This window comes from Bidens hawaiensis, unplaced genomic scaffold, assembly GCF_021521415.1.
Source record: "Bidens hawaiensis isolate Kalapana, Puna unplaced genomic scaffold, B.hawaiensis_p1.1 tig00017875_1, whole genome shotgun sequence".
Classification (NCBI taxonomy): Eukaryota; Viridiplantae; Streptophyta; class Magnoliopsida; order Asterales; family Asteraceae; genus Bidens; species Bidens hawaiensis.
In genome coordinates, this window is record NW_027492700.1 from 241322 (window position 1) to 260424 (window position 19103).

A 19103-nucleotide genomic window follows, 5' to 3' on the forward strand; every position below is an offset into this window, starting at 1 on the left:
CAACTATTCCAATTCATGATAAACGAGACAAGAGAGTTTGCACGAATCGAGCAACAACTTCTTCATAGACGTAACCAAAAAAATTCCGAATGAATCATTTAACCATACCCATCGGTCTAGGCTATTACTCACCCTCGCATTCAGTAGCAGCCTATTCAAACATGCTGCCAAATCTAAAGATTCCCCTTGTTAAGTTATACTTCCCAAATGCCACTTTCCCCAAACCACATGGACTAATTGCGTAATCAACTTTAAACACTAATGTAACAACTCCACAACAATTAAAAAGCAAATCAGAAAAACCCTCGACGTGCCACGTACAAGAACCAATGACATCACGCCACATGTAAAAATCGTCGACGCAACACGCTAAATAACCAATGGCATGACGACCGTGTGTAATTTGAAAAACCCTAACATAGAAGAGGGAGTCGTTAAGTCTTTGTTTGATAGGTAAAGGACTAGTTATATAATTTAGATCTTCATATATTTATTTGGCTCCCGAGAAGAAAGGAAGAGTTTCTCAAAAAGACTATTAACCGGTAAACCAAACCAAATCAAATCAATTGCCACCGTCAAAACCCACCGGACGATCTGACCTACCTACCAACCAACTAACCGCCGGTAAACAGTTTAATTTCACTTTACTCGTACTGCTTTACTTCACCGATGATTCTGTACGGTTTTCAATCAAATTGTGGCGGGAAACATGATTTGCATTTTGTTTCTTTAGATTGAATCTCGCTTCGCGGCTTGTGGTTAGGGTTTTCGACACTTGTTTTGTGTAGTTAGGGTTTGCTTACGTCAGTATTGAAATCATTTCGTTAGTTTGGTTGGAATCAGTTGAGGAATCGGAGTTTTAGGGTTTTGAAATGGCGTTTTGGTAATTTTGTTGTTTTATTTGTTTGTGCAGATGAGGTGTTTGATGAAATGTCAGATTGTTTCGTTGAACTTGAAATTAGTTGAGAAAACAGAGTTTTAGGCTTTACTTACAGCATCATTTGTCGTTTGTTGATTGTGAGATTGGTGTTTTTGGGTTTAGGAATGGTGTGTGGCGTTTTGGTCATTTTTTTAAGCTGTTTGTGCAGGTGAGGTGTTTGATGGAATTTCATTTTTTGAAAATTTTGGTAGTTTGGTTTTTGTGAGATTGTTTCGTTGATATTAGTTGAGGAAACGGTGTTTTAAGGTTTAGAAATGGTGTTTTGGTCATTTTTGTAGGATTTTGTTAGATTTGTTGTGGATGGTTATTTGTGTCGATGAGGTGTTTGATGAAATGCTATTGCTTAAAACGTTTGTTAGTTTGTTGATTGTGAGATTGTTTCGTTTGAATTAGTTGAGGAAACATCGTTTTAGGGTTTAGAACTGGTGTGCGGCAGTTTGGTAAGTTTGTAAGCATTTTGGTTGTTTGTGCAGGTGAGGTGTTTGATGAAATGTCGTTGGTTAAAAGTTTTGTCAATTTGGTTTTTGTGAGATTGTTACGTTGAAATTAGTTGAGGAAACAGAGTTTTAGGGTTTAGCAATGGTGTGTGGCATTTTGGTAATTATTGCAGGATTTGGGTTATTTGTGCAGGTGAGGTGTTTGATGAAATGCTATTGCTTAATTGTTTTGTTGGTTTCGTTATTGGGAGATTGTTTCGCTGAAATTAGTTAAGAAAATGATGTTCTAGGGTTTTGAAATAGTGGACATTTTGGTAATTTGTGCAGGTGAGGTGTTGATGAAATTCCATTGCTTAAAAGTTTTTTTGTTTGGTTTTTGTGAGATTGGTTTGTTGAAATTAGTTGAGAAAACGGGTTTTAGGGTTTAGCAATGGTGTGCGCCATTTTTTTGTGCAGGTGAGTTGTTTGATGAAATGCCTTTGCCTTATAAGTTTTGTTATTATGAGATTGTTTCATTAAAATCAGTTGAGAAAACAGCTTTTAGGGTTTAGAAATGGCGTGTGGCAGTTTGTTAATTTTTTAGGCATTTTGGCTAGTTGTTCAGGTGAGGTGTTTGATGAAATGCCATTACTTGATAGTTTGGTTATCGTGAGATTTTTTCGTTGAAATTAGTTGGGTAAATGGCTTTTTAGGGATTAGAAATTGCGTGTGGCGTTTTGGTAATTTTGTTAGGCATTTTGGTGATTTGTGCAGGTGAGTTGTTTGATGAAATGCTATTGCTTAAAAGTTTTGTTACTTTGGTTACTGTGAGATTGTCTCGTTGAAATTAATTTAGAAGACAGAATTTTAGGGTTTAGAAAAGGTGTGTAACATTTTGGTTATATGTGTAGGTGAGTTGTTTGATGAAGTGCCATTGCTTAATTGTTATGTTAGTTTGGTTATTGCGAGATTGTTTTGTGGAAATTAGTTGAGAAAACAGAGTTTTAGGGTTTAGAAGTGGCGTGTGGCATTTGGTTTTTTTGTTTGATTTTATGTGGATGTTTGTTTGTGCATGTAAGTGGTTAGATGAAGTGCCATTACTTATAAGTTTTGTCAGTTTGGTTATTGCTAGATTGTTTTGTTGAAATCAGTTGTGAAAACAGAGTTTTAGGGTTTAGAAACGGTGTGTGGCATTTTGGTAATATTTTTGTAGGATATTGTTTGATTTGTTTTGGATGTCTGCATGTGCAGGTGAGGTGTTTGATGAAATGCCATTGCTTAAAAGGAAGCCGTTCTCCCTTTCGGAGAGACCTGATGATTTGATGCCTGAGGAGTTGGTGTTTCAAATTCGCTTTACTAAAGAGATTTTTCGTGATTATCGGTATTTTCCTTTTTGGTCATTATTTGTTTTAGAAGGAGAATGCATGTGCATTTTTAAGCTTAAGCAATTTAGATCTAAAAATATTAAAATTAACAGAGTTTTGCCCTAAAATTATGAACTGGATCAAGGATCTTTGTATAAACATACACCTCTATAATAATCTTTTATGAAATGCATTACAAACTTATATTTACTTTTTATTCTTTTTACATTACACATGGGCAACATTGCAGGTAAAGTACTAACTGTTTGTTAGTAAAGCAGTAAGAAAAATAAAGTTTATGCTTTTTTTTGTCCTAACTCCTACTGTAAAAAATCCACTTGAAAGATGAAGGTTATACTTATATGTTCTATCTTTGATTGAAATGATATGTTTCTGGTTAATAGTGAATACTTGGAACGGATAAATCTGTATCGTGAAAGAGTGTGGACTTGCAAGAGCACTGGAAAAACCAACTTGACTTATGAAGAGGCACTAGTTTCAGAAAAACAGGCGAATGAGAAGGTTCAGCAGTTTCCGAAAGAGCTGATGGAGCCTGTGCTGCGTGATGTTCAATTCAGCAATCAATCTTCCTATCTTATTATGTAGTTTTGTGTAGTTGATGGGGAGTTAGTTTATTCTCAGGTTATGCTTGCAGTTACATTACATGCCTTTATGTGTTAGCCAATATTTCTGTTAGGGTATGCATTACCTGCCTTTATCTCGTACGTATAGACTTTATTTTAGTTATTGTTTGCTCTTTGCACTTATCATATGCATCGGTAAATTACAAAAACTACTAGTAGTAATTTTTGAGGTTAGAGTTTTGAGTTATTATGCCATTGCTAACATTAAGTTGTGGCTGTTTAGCAAACTCATCTTGTTCTTCTTTAGTCCAGATTAGTGATTATGTGATCTTTGTTCTAAGCTCAGCTTAGACAGATAATTGAAGTGAACTATGATACTATCAAAACCTTTTAAAGTATCTTTTCTTTTGCTTCAATCTCTAACTAGTGTTACAAGACTTTGACTCTGGTTGACACTTGTTAATTTCTACTAAAAGACTAGCATCAGTTTCTTTAGGTGGCTGCTCCTTTGAACTTATGTTTATTTGTAACATTCCTGCACCCAAGTGTTCTTACTAAAATGCTGCTTTAAAGTTTAAAGTTCAATGCAGTCTCTAGTACTTGATTTGAATGTTGTATAGGCATGTCATGCTAGATACTTATTTGTTTTACCTTATTATTTTTTTATTGAAATTTAATATTCCGTGCTGCGTTTTTTTAGCACATAAAGAAGTGCTTGTCTGATGTTATAGTTTGAGTTAAGATGTATTTGGTGTTTTCAGGCATGCTCCCTTTAAGAGATCTTGTGGCTGGTGTTGCCGCAAAGTTAAGGGAGCGTTTGTCAGAGGGCAGTGAGATATATGGAAGGAAAAACAATCGCATATATCCATGCAAGATAATGAAAGTAATTGATGAGGAAGTTGAAAAGACACAGTACCAGGTAGCGTGGCTTGATAAAGATAAGAAAGTAACTGAAAGTGCTGTTGTAAGTGGAGATGATTTGATCAAGAAAAAATTGCCATTTAGTAGAGATGTTTTGAAGTCTTTTATTAGAGAGTCTACATATAGGAGTGCTCCTTGGGTGCTTCATGATAAGTTGGCACATAAATATGGGATCTCAACTATTCTTCCAGAGGAGTTGAGGGACAAGATTGCACCCAAGAGGAAACTTTCTAAGAACGACAAGGTAACATTTTTATTTTGTGAGCTCTGTTTGTATAAAATGATAAAGACTTTAGAGATGTTGGGGCCAAGATGCATGTTCTGATCTTAGTAGAGTATATATATTATATATAATGTTTCCTATACATCAAGTAGTTGAATGTTATAGCTATAAATTTCTTCAAGTCCCGCCAATACCATTAGGCTTTTGCTTCAGTTTATGAATCAAAGCTCTAGCTATAATATCTGATTATGAGTCTCATAGGAGTATTGGAAGTTCGAAAGAGGAAAAAAGGGAAAACATAAAAAGATGAGACAAAAAATGGAGAACGAAGGAAAACTATATAAATTAGAGATAGAAAATGGGCAGGTTGTACCCTTTACACTTCATGGCCAAGGCTTTTGCTTCAGTTTATGAATCAAAGCTCTAGCTATAATATCTGATTATTAGTCTCATAGGAGTATTGGAAGTTCGAAAGAGAAAAAAAGGGAAAGCATGAAAAGATGAGACAAAAATGGAGAACGAAGGAAAACTATATAAATTAGAGATAGAAAATGGGCAGGTTGTACCCTTTACACTTCATGGCCACTTTTTTCTTTTATATTTAAATAGGATAATTATTGAATATGCGCTTGCAAAATCATATTTACTAAAGTTTATTCCATCAAATGGTTACTTTGGGTAACCTTTGTCTTATTTGACTCGTTTCCTTATAGTTTTCCATTATTACATTTGTTTACTCGGTTAGGCATAAAATTTAACCTTATTCTCAAAATGGTTCATAAGTAAATGGGCTGAGTTGCCACTTATAGTAAAAACGAATGGAAATCATTTCTTTGTAATAAACTATTTGTTTCATGAGTTATTCAGGAGGCAAATAATGGAGAACGTAAGCGAAAGAAACTGAACGATGACAAGGAGATTGGTGTACTCTTGTACTACTTAAAAATCTTGCACTCTACTAAATATATTTTTAACAATTTTTGATGTATCTAAACATAACAGAAGATGCTGTGCCCATCAAGTATCCAATTGATGATTTGTTGGTGCGCCCTGCTGCTGATGATCCTGTATTTGCTACCCGTCCTCCACCAACCAGAGACTTTAAAGAACCAATGGAGTGTGTTGGTGATCTTTTGATGACTTGGGATTTTTGTTGTTCATATAGTAAACTATTGAACTTGTCACCATTTTCATTGGATGATTTTGAAAATGCGATTTGCTACAAAGAAAGCAATGTAGTGCTCTTTGTGGAGTCTTATTCTGCTCTTCTTCGTATGCTTATAAAGGATGAGGGTGATTATTTCATAGCTCTACAGAAGAAAAAACGAAAGCTTAAGGTATGGCTCATAGTTTCTTAAATTACACATGCATTTTGTTCGCTCAAATGGACGGGTTGGTATCGGGTCAAGATGGGTAACATTAATGTGGTTCAAATTACCCCCCGACAACACCTTTAGGTGTTTTTTTTTACCATTTTAAATAAATTGTTTTATGAAGTGGTAAACATTTAAAAACCAAATGGGCTATTTTTACCTGTTATTTTTTGGTGAAGTTTTAAAAAATTACTCATTTGGCCTTTTGCTTAATTTGATGGGTCGGTGTCTGGTAAAAACTAAAAACGGGTAATTTCAATGCGGGTCAAAACTTAACTTGACCACAATTGAAGTATTTTACCATTTTATAATAATTTATTTTTTATAATATTTACCCATTTGACCCGCTGAAGACAAAATAATATGCATATTTAGTTAAAATTTAAAAGGGCGAAATCAATCGTACTTGTGAAACTATTCTTTTTATTAACATATCATTTGATGCAGATTTCGTTGGTCACGTGGAGGGAATACGTGTGTGATTTCTTGGAACTGGAGGGCAATGAGGAACTATCTACTCACATAAGTACCATTAGGCGGGGTCATTATGGTCTTTTAGATATTCATGCAAAGCTAGCTATCTTTGCTCAGTTAATTAGTGTAGTCCTAGCAAGCGGCATAATGAGAGAAAATCTGGATGAATATATTGAAGAGCGAAAGGCACTGGCAGCAGAAAAACGAGGTGAAGCGCTGGAACAAGGAAGAATGAGGAGAGAGATAAAAGAAATGGTGAAGGCTGCTTCAAATGGAAATGATGTTCACATTTCTGAGAGCAGGTTAGTGTTGCTCGTTTAGAGGTGGTAATGTTAATCAGTTTACTTATGAATCAGTCGTTTCGGGTCAACATAAAGAAATCAACTAAATTGGAATATGTAGCACATGCTCAAAGTCACCTGAAGGGTATTTAAACTCGGTCAAATTAAAAAATCTAGGGGTGCAAGCGGGCCGAGCTGCTTGCAAGTTGCTCGAGATCGGCTCGTGAGAAAGCTCGATCGAGCCAAGCTTAGACTAGCCCGAGCCTGAGCTCGAGCCTAAAAATAAGTTCATTTAATAAACGAGCTCGAGCCGGCTCACGAGCCGTTCATTAATATAATTAATGTTTATACATATTTAATAATTATTAATCAATCTACTTAATATTATGAAAAATAACTATACAATATGTATTTTGTTATATATAAAATTACAAGTGAAAAAATATACATAAAAATACCTATAGATATATAAAAATTAATTAAGTAATAGTAAACGAGCCGACCTGGGCTTCAAAAACTACTCATGAACGAGCTTTAGAAATAGAGATCGAAATGAGCCGAGCTCGAGCTCTGTGTAAGTTAAACAAGCCGAGCTTGAGCCTAGTCGAGCACGGGCTCGGCTCGGCTCATTTGCACCCGTAAAAAGTCAGACACATTTTTTGGAATATTTTCTCAACTATCTTAACAAAGGTAATATAAACTGAAAAATGATTTCCTAAGAAAGTTACTGACACAAGAAAAGGCACTATAATCTTAACAAAGTTAAAACTCTTTTTTAATTATTAGTAACTGAAAACAGAAACTGAAGTGTTTGAATATGCCCTGAATTCATACTTTGTCTCGGTTGACTTCTGACACACATTCTTGGTCTAGTTCAACAACCTCCAAATTCGATTAAGAAGTAGATTATATTTGAAATAGTATGGTCTTTGTACTCATAGTAGCTCATTAAAAGTTTGAAATTTTTGAACAAAAAGTGTTTTTGAGTTAACCCAAAAGAGCCCAAAAAAAAGAAAGAAAAGAAAAATAACGTTTTGACCCATCCATTTTGCCACCTCTACTTTTTTCTATTTGATGATAAAGTTTTGTTATTTTTATTCTTGTATCTGCAGAAAGAATATCTGCAGCGGGAAATGGAGAAGATATTTGTACGCACCAACCCGTTAGGTAAAGACAGGGATTACAACAGGTACTGGTATTTTCGCAAGGAGGCACGAATATTTGTTGAAAGCTGTGATAACAAACAGTGGGGCTACTATTCATATAGCTCTACATGTACATGTACATTTACAAATCCTTCTCATTTTCTTGACTTGTGATTTTTTTAACCGCAGCTTGATGATTTGTTGGGGTCGCTAAATGAAAAGGGTGAGCGGGAAAAGGCTCTTAAAAAGCAGCTGGAGAAACGTTACAACCAAATATCGTAAGATTCGTCAACTTATTGTTTTTTAACAGGTCTTGTTGATGTGTTTATTAAGAGACTGTTTTTTATTTGCAGAGGTGAGATGCAGAAGAAATCAAAGGAGGCTCAGAGGATCAAAATGGAAGAAGAGGCTGAACTGAGGAGGTCGAGCCGTGTACGTGCACCGCCAAGGGAGAATCCGGCTCGTGCGTTTCTCAAGTATGTCAATAAGCTCAAAGAAGACTGACTTTTTACTAATGAATTTTGTCCTCCAAACTAGTATTTTGGTTTTTTTGTAGGGGGTCAAATCCTGAAAATTAGCTTCATTACAAGACTTTTGAGATTTAATTTTAAGCTAGAAAAATGGGATTTTTTGTTTTTGGTATGTCAAGAGATCTCTTTTTCTGAGGTTATAAATTCTGGAATTATGATCAATTGTCTTCTCAATGACATGTCATTTATAAGTACCTTGTACTCGGTGTGTACCTTTTACTCATCAAACTTCTCATTGTGGCTCGTGTTAGACGAATAAAGTTGCAAAATTTATGACACTTGTTTATGTGATATGATTAGAAAGAGTTAATCGAGTTAGGTTTGAGTCAAACGGTTTGGGTCATAGACGGGCTGACAGGTTCGGTCATGGACAGGCGGACATGTTAATCACTAAAAAAGCCTTTACAGTGTCTAGCCCTTTTATGACATAAACACACAGGTGCGCACAGTGGGCTTTTGGGCTAAGGCCAAACCAAAAACCGAAACTTCGGTTTTTGGATTTTTGAAACCGTTTGGCTTTGGTTTTTTCGGTTTTGGTTTCTCAGTTTTCTTATTGGTTTCAGTTCAGTTTCGGTTTTTGTCGTTTGAACCTAAAGATTTTAGGCCGAAAGAAAAGTTAGGCCGAAAATAATGAGTTTATGTAAATAATTTTGTTAATTATTAAGTGACTATTATATATTTGGCCAAAAATATTTGAGTTATATAATTATTAAATTCTTAAATTACTTATAATAAAAAATAAACAAATAAAAATCTAGAAATTCAGTTCGGTTTGTTTTTTTTTCCGGTTTTTATTACATGCAAACTAAAACCGAACCATAATTTTGTTTTTTACTAAAACATAAAACCAAACCGTCGGTTTTTGATTCGATTTGGTTTTTTTGGTTTGGATTTTTTGGTTTCGGATCGGTTTTTTCGGTTTCTTGCACATCTCTCTCACACATAACTAATTGTGTTAAATGGGTTAACAAGTCGACATGACTTGTTTATTAGCCAATACAACGTAGATTTATCATTTATAAATATAAACACAAAGATAGTATAAATGGAATCGTAAGCTATACGAATACCAATATTATTTTGGGTATATCATGACTTTATTTTTGGGTTTTTTACTTTCATTTGCTATAGTGAGTCGTCGGTACCTAAGTATTATGTAGTTAATAGAAGTATCAAATTGTATTATGTAGTGTTAACCTAAGTGTAGGTGGTTACGCCTGTACCATCACGTCGGTTTGAGAGGGGTTTCACAACCCTTGGAAATCTATAAATACCCTGCAAATCTTTTCACTTGTAATGAGAACGATCCTAAATCAATAAACGAATTCTCTCTGTATCTTGTAGATACCAATTGCTATAAGTTGCAAAGGTTTAAAAGAGAAGTTGTATACAAAACATGTGTGGAAGTGCAAGTGCTCTGCATTAAACTATATAAACTTATACCAGGCTAGGGAGTATATGATTGTGCTGATTCTCATATGTTTAATTTCGTTTTCGGCACTTGTAAATGGTCTCTTCGAGTCCTATAGTGGACAATGAGTAGATTAGGAGTAATATTAAAGGGGGTGTGTTGGACTTTTAAAGAAAAAACCAGTGATGTTACGTACGAATGTCGGATCTAAACATAACATTCACGAGAGCAAGCTAAAAACTAGGATACGATCGATAAAAGAATACATTTTTTTATTAAGAATGTTTCCCAACATACATAAAGTTCAGAAGCTAAAAAAGAGGATGCCAAAATGAAAAGCCTTCGATTCTTGTTAAGTCAACTCTTAGGGATACTTGACAATACAAATCCGATAAAACTGAATGCTAAAATAATATAATTGAATTGAACTGAATTGAGGCAGCCAAAAGAAGTTTCAACATTTTGGAAGATCAAGTGGTGGAGGTAAAAGCTTTTGGTTGGGAAGTTTTCCATCCAAAACGAGCCAAGCCATCTTCAAACCCCAACTTGTATGAACTTCCAAATGGCAATGCATGAACCATACACCTGGCAAAAACAAAAAACATGCAGTCAATGACGACTTCGAATACATCTTATGTTGTAAGGCACAACAGTGATATATAGACCATGGAAGAAAACCTGGGTTATCCGCAAGAAATCGTATAGCAACCCACCCGCCAGAAGGGACACCAACCGTGTTTCTTTCAACAGGGTCCACAAGATTGAAGTTCTTAGGGTCGTTGTTAGGATCATAGTTTCCAAACCCTTGACCGACAACAAAGAAATTGAAGCCATGAAGATGAAGAGGGTGGCTTTCGACGCCAAGAATGCTGGTATCTTGCATGACTAACTCGACGCTAGTATTAAACGGAAGAACCATGAGTTTTGTACCGTTACTCACAAAGGTATTGTTCGGAGGAGTCCCGGTGAAGTTAAACCAGTGTAAGGGGCTGATGGGGAAATAAGGAGCGTAAACACCCTTTGACTGATCGGAATAATGCGACTGGAGAAGGGCGACACTCGGCTGTACAAAGGACACGTTGTTAATAGACGCAGCAAACCTAGTTCCGTTTGGACCTTGGCAAGTTTTATTTTTCTCACAAGGACTCGTACCAAGTCCTACAGTGAAAAAGAGATGCTTGTCAATCTTCTGTGGGACATTAGCCGGAAACTGAGCACTTGCCAAGCTTCGAAGTCTATTTGAAAACCGTGTCACGAATGAAGTGTCATTTAATGATGGCAGTGTTGGTTTAAAGAGCGGCAGGTTTTTCATGCAAATGGACGACTCGTATTCAAGAATACCAGCAACTGTTGAATTGTCAAAGGTTCCTTGTCCTGTAACATATGGTCTAGCGGACATAAGAAAGTTGGCACCAGGAAATTCGGGTCTGGTCTTAAGGAGGACATTGGTGGTTTGACCAGGAGCTAGTATAAGTGTTTCAGTGTCGAAAGGTTTTATGTAAATGGCATCAGCTTCAACGACTGTGAGGGTGTGATTTGCTATGCTAAAAAAGAGTTCATCATTGAGTGCTGCATTGATCAGTCGAAGTAGGTATGTCTTCCCGGGCTTCACCTTCAGTTTGAACGTATCTGCCAGCAAACACATTAAATATTAATCTAGCTAAGCTGAAAACGTACACATAAATATATATTAACATATGCATGTACCGAAGTACCTTTAGCAGAACAGTTATACAAAGGACCAGGAAGGCCGTTGAAGGTATAGGCATCAGAAACATTTGGACCTCCACCAGTTTGTGTTGCTTGGGCAATTATGGCTTCTGGATCAGTATTGAACCATTCTCCTGCAGAGTGCAGACATAAAATCTCGATATATCATGCTAAGAAAACTTATAAAGAAACTTAAAAAAACTTTTACCGAAGATGATGGGAACTTGTTTATACGGCTTTGTAAAAGGGTATGGGACATTAAGCTTTGGGAGAATGACGAGAGGGCCGTACACACTCGCTCTTAGCCATGATATATGCGCATGCCAAAACAAAGTTCCTCTTTGTCCAACCACCGTATAGTTGTACACATAACTCTGTCCTGTTTGTATGGGGCATTGCGTTATGTACGCTGGCCCGTCTGCCCATCCACTCTGTAGCTGACGAATACCATGCCTGTGGTCACATAAAGTCCAGCCTCTGATTAGTATTATTATGTTAACTAGCTAGAAATTCAATATATTTATATGTATGCATGCAGCGATCTCGTACCAATGGATTGTAATATTATTGGAGACATGGTTGGTAACTTTGATAAGCAAGCGGTCACCCTCCCTAGCTACGATACGTGGACCTGGAAATTTCCCGTTCACTGTCACCACGCTCCTCGTGTGGCAAAGCCGTGTCACATTTTGCAGCTGGATCTGCATGCAGAAATGCATATAATATCCATATGTTACCTTACAATTATTACATTACATAAATAACTAACACGCTAACTAGATAAATAGTATAAAATGAAACGTACATTAAACTCATAGTTCCTGGTCGTGCCTGCAGCCGAATACACCAAAAGAAGTAAGGTTATCGCAACTATTTGGAATAATATTATTCTCACAAAACCGCCCATATCTCTCTCTCTCTTTCAAGAAGCTGGAAGCTTTTTCTTTTTAGTGCATAAGAAACATGCAATCAAAGTTGGATATATACATATAAGGTCAGGTCAAAGATTTAAAGACATTTTATGATTGACCACCCACTTTTGTTGCAATGCATCTTTTGAGTGCCAAGAAAGCGAGAACTTCCACCTGTTTTCCTTTGTCGTAAGGACATGCTAATTCATTTATATATTATTATTCTTATTATTATTTTTATTATCTTATTATTATATTATTATTATTATTGTAAAATTGACCACCTACTGTTGCGCTTGAGCAAAACATTATTTGCATCAATGACATCTCCAGCGCAACATGCACCGACCGTAACACATACTAAATTAATTACCATAATATCCAACATTGCAACAAATTAAATTAATTACCACATTCGCCAGCATTGAATATGTAATGTATGTAGGCTTTATTGATTTCGTTCGACTTGTATAACTTTTTGAATCGTATCTAAGTTCGCTTTCAGGTTAAAGTATTTTACGTACAACAAAATCAATAATCGGATAAGACATGATGTAATTTTTCAAAAATCTTAAAAGTTCTTTTATGTGAAATTGAAGTATGAAAATCAAACAAGATGATTAATTATATAGGGGTTCAACTATTGCGAAGTTTCCGTTCATGGTAAACAGTTGGTGGCTATAGCTGGGCAAGTTAATTATTAATAAATTAACGAATATCTTTATTACTGGTGTGTCATAATGACATGCAGCCATAGAAAGTTGCGTGCTCCATTTACAGTGGACAAGTGTTGACAGTGGAAGGTACTTCCACTAAACCAATTGAGCGCATAATCAGCCACCGAAAACTAGAACAAAACAATCGCTAGGGAGAGTAGTGAAGCAAACCAAATGGGTGAGATCATAGTCAGATTTATAGCCGTGAGGGTCAACAAGGTCGCAAGGGGCCTGTCAAATGAAGGTATGAACATGTTGCGACAGTTAACCATTTATGAGCAGTACCCTTTTAGCCGTAAGTTAAAGTAAAGCCACATATGAGCAGCAATGCATAAGGACGTGCATGTTTTGATAATGAAAGAATGTGAAGGGGCAAATATTTGAAGACCGTATCTACTTATAACCATGCTGTGTTCTAGGCTGCTACTACATATATATCCTTAGGGATTCCTCAATAATCAAATAATAGCGTACCCGAGAAATGCTGTCACATCTCAGGTTCCAGTTCTTAGGAGTTGGGTCACCACTAAGCTAGAGATTATCAATAAATGAAATCTTTTAATGTGCATGAACAAAACATGGAGAAGAAGCTAGGCCTACCCATTTGGTTTTGAATTACACAAATGGCTAATATTTTTACAAATCCCAAAATGATGCACACAATTACACAAATAATCGAATTAATAAAACAAAAAAGATATTGACATAGAACTAAACTCTTGTTAGCTTATAAAATCTCGTTAGCAAGCCACCTCATAAGCATCCTTAAACATTCTTTAGGTTTGTACTCTGGTGCCGTGTGACCTCCTCCCTTTTAACAATACAAAAGGGTCAACCATCACTATATATCATAAACAAAATAAAATATAAAAATTAATAAATACTAAACTAGAACTTAGGTTCAAAACTTGATACATTTATGTATTTAACAGAAAGACCTTCTAAAAAATCAAGTTTTCAATTTTCTTGTCATGCCCTAAACGAAGATGAGTTTCAAAGTACATATTTCACCTTAACCGTAGCAAATGTCAAGTTGTAGTCGTCTTTAGAATATTTCACGGTATATCTACAAGAAAATATTACTAACTTATGCAGTTTTTATGACAGCAAGTAATGGCTGCAAGAAATGGCAATACGACTAACCCGGCTACTTGTTCCTCAACAAACCACGGTCTCCAATCTTCTACAACTGACAAGTTTAGTGATTCAATCCAGCTGATTGTGCTAAAATATGGAACCACCATGTCATGGTCTCCACTGCAAGATTTATTCAAGAAAAAAACAAAAAATAAATAAACAAAAAAGTTGTGTGAATACTACATGACCAAAATTGGTGACAAAAGGGGGCTGTAATTTTGAAAATGAGCAGAAGCATAGCAAAGAGTATTTACCTATATATAAGAGCTCGTAAATGTTTATCAGCAAGACGTTGATGATAGCCAACACTACTCAGGACGTTGTTTGCGTAAGATATGGGTTTCTTATCAAAATAAAAACGCAAGCTATCGTTGCATCGCACCCACTCGATATCACCATATTCCTAATGGTCATGAGATTATTTGCCACAATGTATATTATCATTAACCAATCAAGACAAAAATAAATGAACAAACCTCACGAATATGAAGAGCTTCTCGCACGTCTCTGTTATTGGCCCAAACATAGGAGTATAAATGGTTGTCATCCTGCAATAGCCAATAAGTATAGTAAAAACATGGTATGTACAGAAAAACCACATATTTTTTCTCCTTAGATTTCCATTTGTATTTAGTCTGAACTCTGAAATATCCTTAAGAGATAGAGTGATACCCGACACCATTGTTTTTGAACTTGAGGTAATGACCATAGTTTTAATGTATTTGAAGTGTCACAATAAGGCTCTAGAATCTGCCCCGTGTTTATTCTTTCAAGGCACTAAGAGTAAACATCAAAATGTAAACAATTCCAACAAGGAAATTATTAGCTAATAACCTAAGTCAATATCTAGCACGGGTACCTTGTCTACCACCTGAAGATCTTGTATGCAGAGACTGTTGTTGGCATATACTTTCAAATACTCTCCATTGCAACTTTCTTTAACTGACTGCAAAAAAACTGTAACTTACTTCCCAGGTATAGCGCCAATTTTATTATCAAAGGCGCTAGTCGCACACAAGGCGCATAGGCCTCTCCTGGGCCTAGGTGAAAAAATAGTGAGGGCCTAAGAAAAAAAAAGCGTACTTAAAATCTTTTTAAATATATTTTGTATTTGAAAAATAATAGTATTCTTCATATAAAATAAACAAAAGCTATTATGTAACATTTAATATCATGTAATTAGTACCAAATGATCAAACTTGAATAACAAAATATTCAGAGTATCAAAATTTTCAAACATGAAAACCAAAAGTTAAAAAAGTAATTAAGAGTAAATGTTCAAATGATCATTGTTCTTGATCTGTCATCAATACTAGTAGAGGTGTCGTCAACTTCAAGAAGCGAGACCCTAGGAACTAAAAAGCACATATATTGGGCCTCGCTTGGAAAATGGGCTTAGGCCTAAGAAGCAAAGGCTTTTAATTACTATGGTTTAAAATTTAAATACTTATAACCATACTTGATGCCCTGCTTGCGGTGCGCGCATCTAATGTATATATGTGTGAGCCCTCGGGTGGGCAAAAGTGAAATTGCACTAATTTTAATGTTATTTACTAATCTCGTGAAAATAACATTAAAAGTGGCAGAAGGTTAATCAGACATCATATGGTGGCGTTGATAGCCGAAAGACAAGGGTACATGCACCAATCGGTCAGTGTGTCGATGGTTGAGTGTTATGTGCCTTGTGTCCAAGGCTTGTTGCAAAACTACTATTGTGCCGGGGGTCTCACCGGAAGCAGCCTCTCTATTCCTATGGGGTAGAGGTAAGACTGTCTACATCTTACCCTACTCAGACCCTACCATAGTTTTGCTATTGGTGGGATATACTGAGTACGATGATGATGATGATGACTTATAACCATACTTGATAAATTACCTTGTAGATTGCATCTGACAAAAGTGCCATACCATGAGCAAATCCGATTCTTGAATTATAGTCTCCATGTATGTCTGTCAAAGGATTACCAAGCAAGTAGCCCTAAGTTGGAGAAAAAAATAACCAAGTGATTTGCTCATATTAGCGCGCAGTGTAAAAAGGAACTAAAAGAATTATATTGATCAAATACATGGGTTGATTTGTTTACTTTGATGTTGATGTGTAACTCTTTTCTGACTTCATTGCCTACAAAAGACAGAAGCAAATTAACTATAATCAAACTTCTGTTTCTTTAAGGTTGGGACTTAAAATAACTATGAATACCATTATAGATTTCTTGAACAATCATGGGAAGCACTATGCCCATGTAGGAATCAGCACCAAGATACAATGGATTGTTGAGAAATTTAGGATGATCCGCAAGCCACTATTGAGATAGACAGGCACAAGAAGCAAACATTTTCTTTAAACATAGAGCATATTGTGTTTTCTTGTTACCTGAGAAAATGAGAAAATAATTCTGATCATATTTCATCAAGATAATGACTTCTAAAATACCTTCATCACAAAGCTATAAGCATGAGTTGTTGATAATGTATCGTTTGTATTGTAAGCTTCAGCAGTTTTTGCATAGGCGAATCCAGTCCCAGCAGGTTGATCGACAAATATTATGTTGGCCACCTAAAATGTAGTCATTGCCATTTCAAAATTTATAAGTAGACAAACGTACTCAGTAAAATTCCACTCGTAGAGAGCTATTAGTTCAATAAAGATCCTTAGAAAATAAAAGAAGAGGGTAAAGACTCAACACCTTGGTCCAACTATAAGGGTTTATCTCAAGTATCGGCTTCTCCATAGTGGAATTTGCATAGTTAAAGGTAATGGGGCCTGCCAAAAATCGATGAATTCGCTAAGGAAAACTTAAAACACATATGAATCAATGTCATTCGAAAGAACAGTTACCTATCTGATACAAAAGGCCAGAAAGACCAGAACAACCAGGGCCTCCATTGAACCAAAACATAAGAGGGTCATCTTTTGGGTTCCCTTGAGACTCCAAGAAGTAGTAAAACAACTGCACATCATCAAATTCTCCTACTCCAATGTAGCTTAATTTGTTCAACCCCCCAACAATTACAGTTACAGTTAGTATGTTTACATTTTAATTCTCTATTATGGTTGTAAACCAATTCAAGGTCGATATGTAACAATTAACGAAGAACACACCCCACTTTTGGTCTAGTGGTAGGATGCCTTAGTTTTTCTAATGGAGACCCAAGTTCGATCCCCACTTGTGTCACTTTGGGTGGATATTGGAAATGAAGGATTTTTGTTCGTTCGGATTCCGAGCCCACACGGGTTTTCGCCCCACCGTGTGTTACGCCAGAGAATTTTGCTCTTGTGGCGGCACAACGACTATCAAGTGGCAGCCGGCGGTATGGTTTCCCGGTGGAACGCCCAAGCCAAACTATGAAGCTAGCGTGGGCCCGGTTAAGACAACATACCTTGGCCAAAGTGGGGCATTGGGGCTTTTCAAATTTGGAGAGAGTGCGGTAGCCTAAATACAAGAAAGTCACCGTTCTAAAAAACACAACTTTAATAATCATTAACCCTAACTTTATGTATTTATAATGTTGAAACAACCTAGTCAACAAGTTAACTAAATCTTAAAAGCCCTCAAAACTAGCCAAGATTTTTTGAGCTCCAGCCAAGCCTCAAATAAAGCTTGTTTAGTTATCGACTCGAGCTCAAACCTTGTATGGTAAGCTCGTTTAGGCTCGTGGTCCTTATTGAGCCTTGTGTATTTTTTAGTTTGACCTCCTTTGGAATTCTTTGTACTAATTTCATACTACACAGCCGAGCTTGAGTTGGCTCGTTTAAGGTGCTACACAAGCTAGAGCTAGAGCCGAGCTTAAGCTCGTTTGAGATTTTTCTAAAAATAAAATTAAATAAAAATGTATATTAATTAATAACAAGCCGAACCCAAGTGGAGCCCCAGCTTCAACAAACAACTAACGAGCCTAGCTCGAGCTTTAGAAAAAGCGCCCAAAACGAGCCGAGCTCAGGCTCTTGTAAATCAAAAGAGCTTGAGCTCGGTTCGTCTCATTTACGGTATAATAAACTCCATGCAAGTTACAACTTAATAAGATTAGTCAGGCCCACTGGGTAATTAAACAACACTAATAAACAATGGAAATAAATACTTACCCAGTTTCAAGTGTGAAAGGAAGATCGCCAGTGAAACCTGGCAATGTGTTAACCAGCAACTGTGATTCTGTGGCCGCCAACAAGGAAACCATCACAAGAAACACAGCAAACAACATTGAACTCATGTGCAGATAATTGAGGGTCAAATCAATCAGATAAATATTTAGTGAACATAGATATAACACGTACAAATTTTCTTTTAGATAATGATGGAACCGACTGTTATGGTTCTATTTGAGATGAACCGGATCTCCCAATTATAATTAACAGAGAAGAAAAACTTTTTTTTGGATAATTTCTTATTAAAAATAATAAACAAGCCGAGCCGAGGCCGATTTTGAAAAACTACCCACGAGCCAAGCTCGGCTCGTTTAAACACCTAATGGCTCGTTCAAACCCAGTGCTCTTACGTAATCTCAAAATTAGGGCTGGTTACTGTTTTTTTTTTAGGTTTTTTAATATTTTTTTATTTTATTTTAGAGTTAGGTGTGGCTTGTTGAAAATGAAATATTGCTATAAAGTTGATGTAATAGTATAACAACTCTATTTATGGCATTTATGAAAAACTTTGATTGACATTTGAAAATCGTTGTCTGATGCGTTGTTATTCTCTCTTTTGTTAAATGAACTCATGATTGTTCCGTGTTGATCAGATAGAGTTGATTGCTTCTCTGACTGTTATATGGTCATCAAAACCTGAAACGTTTCGTACTTGTTTGTTCTAAGGTCTAAATAAGTCGCACGTCTGTGTTGAACTTTAGGAGTTCTGGTTTACCGGAAGGTTGACCATGGCGACTTTGTCAAAGGCGGACTCGAGGCGTATGTATTCGTGGTGGTGGAACAGCCACATTAGCCCCAAGAATTCAAAATGGCTTCATGAAAA

At 36.1% G+C, this 19103-nt stretch overlaps 3 protein-coding genes across 3 annotated transcripts; 1 reads left to right on the forward strand and 2 right to left on the reverse strand.

Moving 5' to 3' along the window:
* Positions 1–607: 607 nt before the first annotated feature.
* Positions 608–8352, forward strand: LOC143554917 (uncharacterized). Its single transcript, XM_077044582.1, has 10 exons — positions 608–624; positions 2608–2737; positions 3125–3297; positions 4066–4469; positions 5316–5370; positions 5451–5785; positions 6269–6610; positions 7689–7842; positions 7903–7999; positions 8075–8352. Exons 2-10 carry the CDS (start codon positions 2625–2627, stop codon positions 8223–8225), a joined length of 1824 nt encoding a protein of 607 aa, XP_076900697.1. The 5' UTR covers positions 608–624; positions 2608–2624; the 3' UTR covers positions 8226–8352.
* A 1731-nt stretch (positions 8353–10083) lies between these two features.
* On the reverse strand, positions 10084–12279 carry LOC143554907 (laccase-17-like). The gene is made up of 6 exons (XM_077044570.1): positions 12178–12279; positions 11922–12073; positions 11581–11825; positions 11378–11506; positions 10341–11291; positions 10084–10247 (listed from the first exon to the last, which is right to left on the reverse strand). The coding sequence occupies exons 1-6, from the start codon at positions 12277–12279 to the stop codon at positions 10117–10119; spliced, it is 1710 nt and encodes a 569-aa protein (XP_076900685.1). The 3' UTR covers positions 10084–10116.
* Positions 12280–13726: 1447 nt separating this feature from the next.
* LOC143554908 (serine carboxypeptidase-like 13) lies at positions 13727–18336 on the reverse strand. The gene is made up of 14 exons (XM_077044571.1): positions 18221–18336; positions 16976–17121; positions 16824–16900; positions 16571–16693; positions 16337–16439; positions 16221–16258; positions 16013–16114; positions 14996–15082; positions 14809–14913; positions 14613–14684; positions 14391–14539; positions 14143–14256; positions 14011–14065; positions 13727–13810 (listed from the first exon to the last, which is right to left on the reverse strand). Exons 1-14 carry the CDS (start codon positions 18334–18336, stop codon positions 13727–13729), a joined length of 1371 nt encoding a protein of 456 aa, XP_076900686.1.
* Positions 18337–19103: the final 767 nt, after the last annotated feature.

What these genes read in the sequence shown, in the direction of transcription:
- LOC143554917 (XM_077044582.1), top strand. Translation starts at nt 2,625, where the DNA reads ATGCCATTGCTTAAAAGGAAGCCGTTCTCCCTTTCGGAGAGACCTGAT. An exon ending in GAGATTTTTCGTGATTATCG is followed by an intron (nt 2,738 to 3,124) that starts GTATTTTCCTTT and finishes TCTGGTTAATAG; the next exon opens with TGAATACTTGGAACGGATAA. An exon ending in AGAGCAGGTTAGTGTTGCTC is followed by an intron (nt 6,611 to 7,688) that starts GTTTAGAGGTGG and finishes TTGTATCTGCAG; the next exon opens with AAAGAATATCTGCAGCGGGA.
- LOC143554907 (XM_077044570.1), bottom strand. Translation starts at nt 12,279, where the DNA reads ATGGGCGGTTTTGTGAGAATAATATTATTCCAAATAGTTGCGATAACC. An exon ending in AATAATATTACAATCCATTG is followed by an intron (nt 11,826 to 11,921) that starts GTACGAGATCGC and finishes ATGTGACCACAG; the next exon opens with GCATGGTATTCGTCAGCTAC. An exon ending in ACAAGTTCCCATCATCTTCG is followed by an intron (nt 11,507 to 11,580) that starts GTAAAAGTTTTT and finishes TGCACTCTGCAG; the next exon opens with GAGAATGGTTCAATACTGAT.
- LOC143554908 (XM_077044571.1), bottom strand. Translation starts at nt 18,336, where the DNA reads ATGTTGTTTGCTGTGTTTCTTGTGATGGTTTCCTTGTTGGCGGCCACA. An exon ending in AGTTACACATCAACATCAAA is followed by an intron (nt 16,115 to 16,220) that starts GTAAACAAATCA and finishes TCTCCAACTTAG; the next exon opens with GGCTACTTGCTTGGTAATCC. An exon ending in TGACATTTGCTACGGTTAAG is followed by an intron (nt 13,811 to 14,010) that starts GTGAAATATGTA and finishes TATTGTTAAAAG; the next exon opens with GGAGGAGGTCACACGGCACC.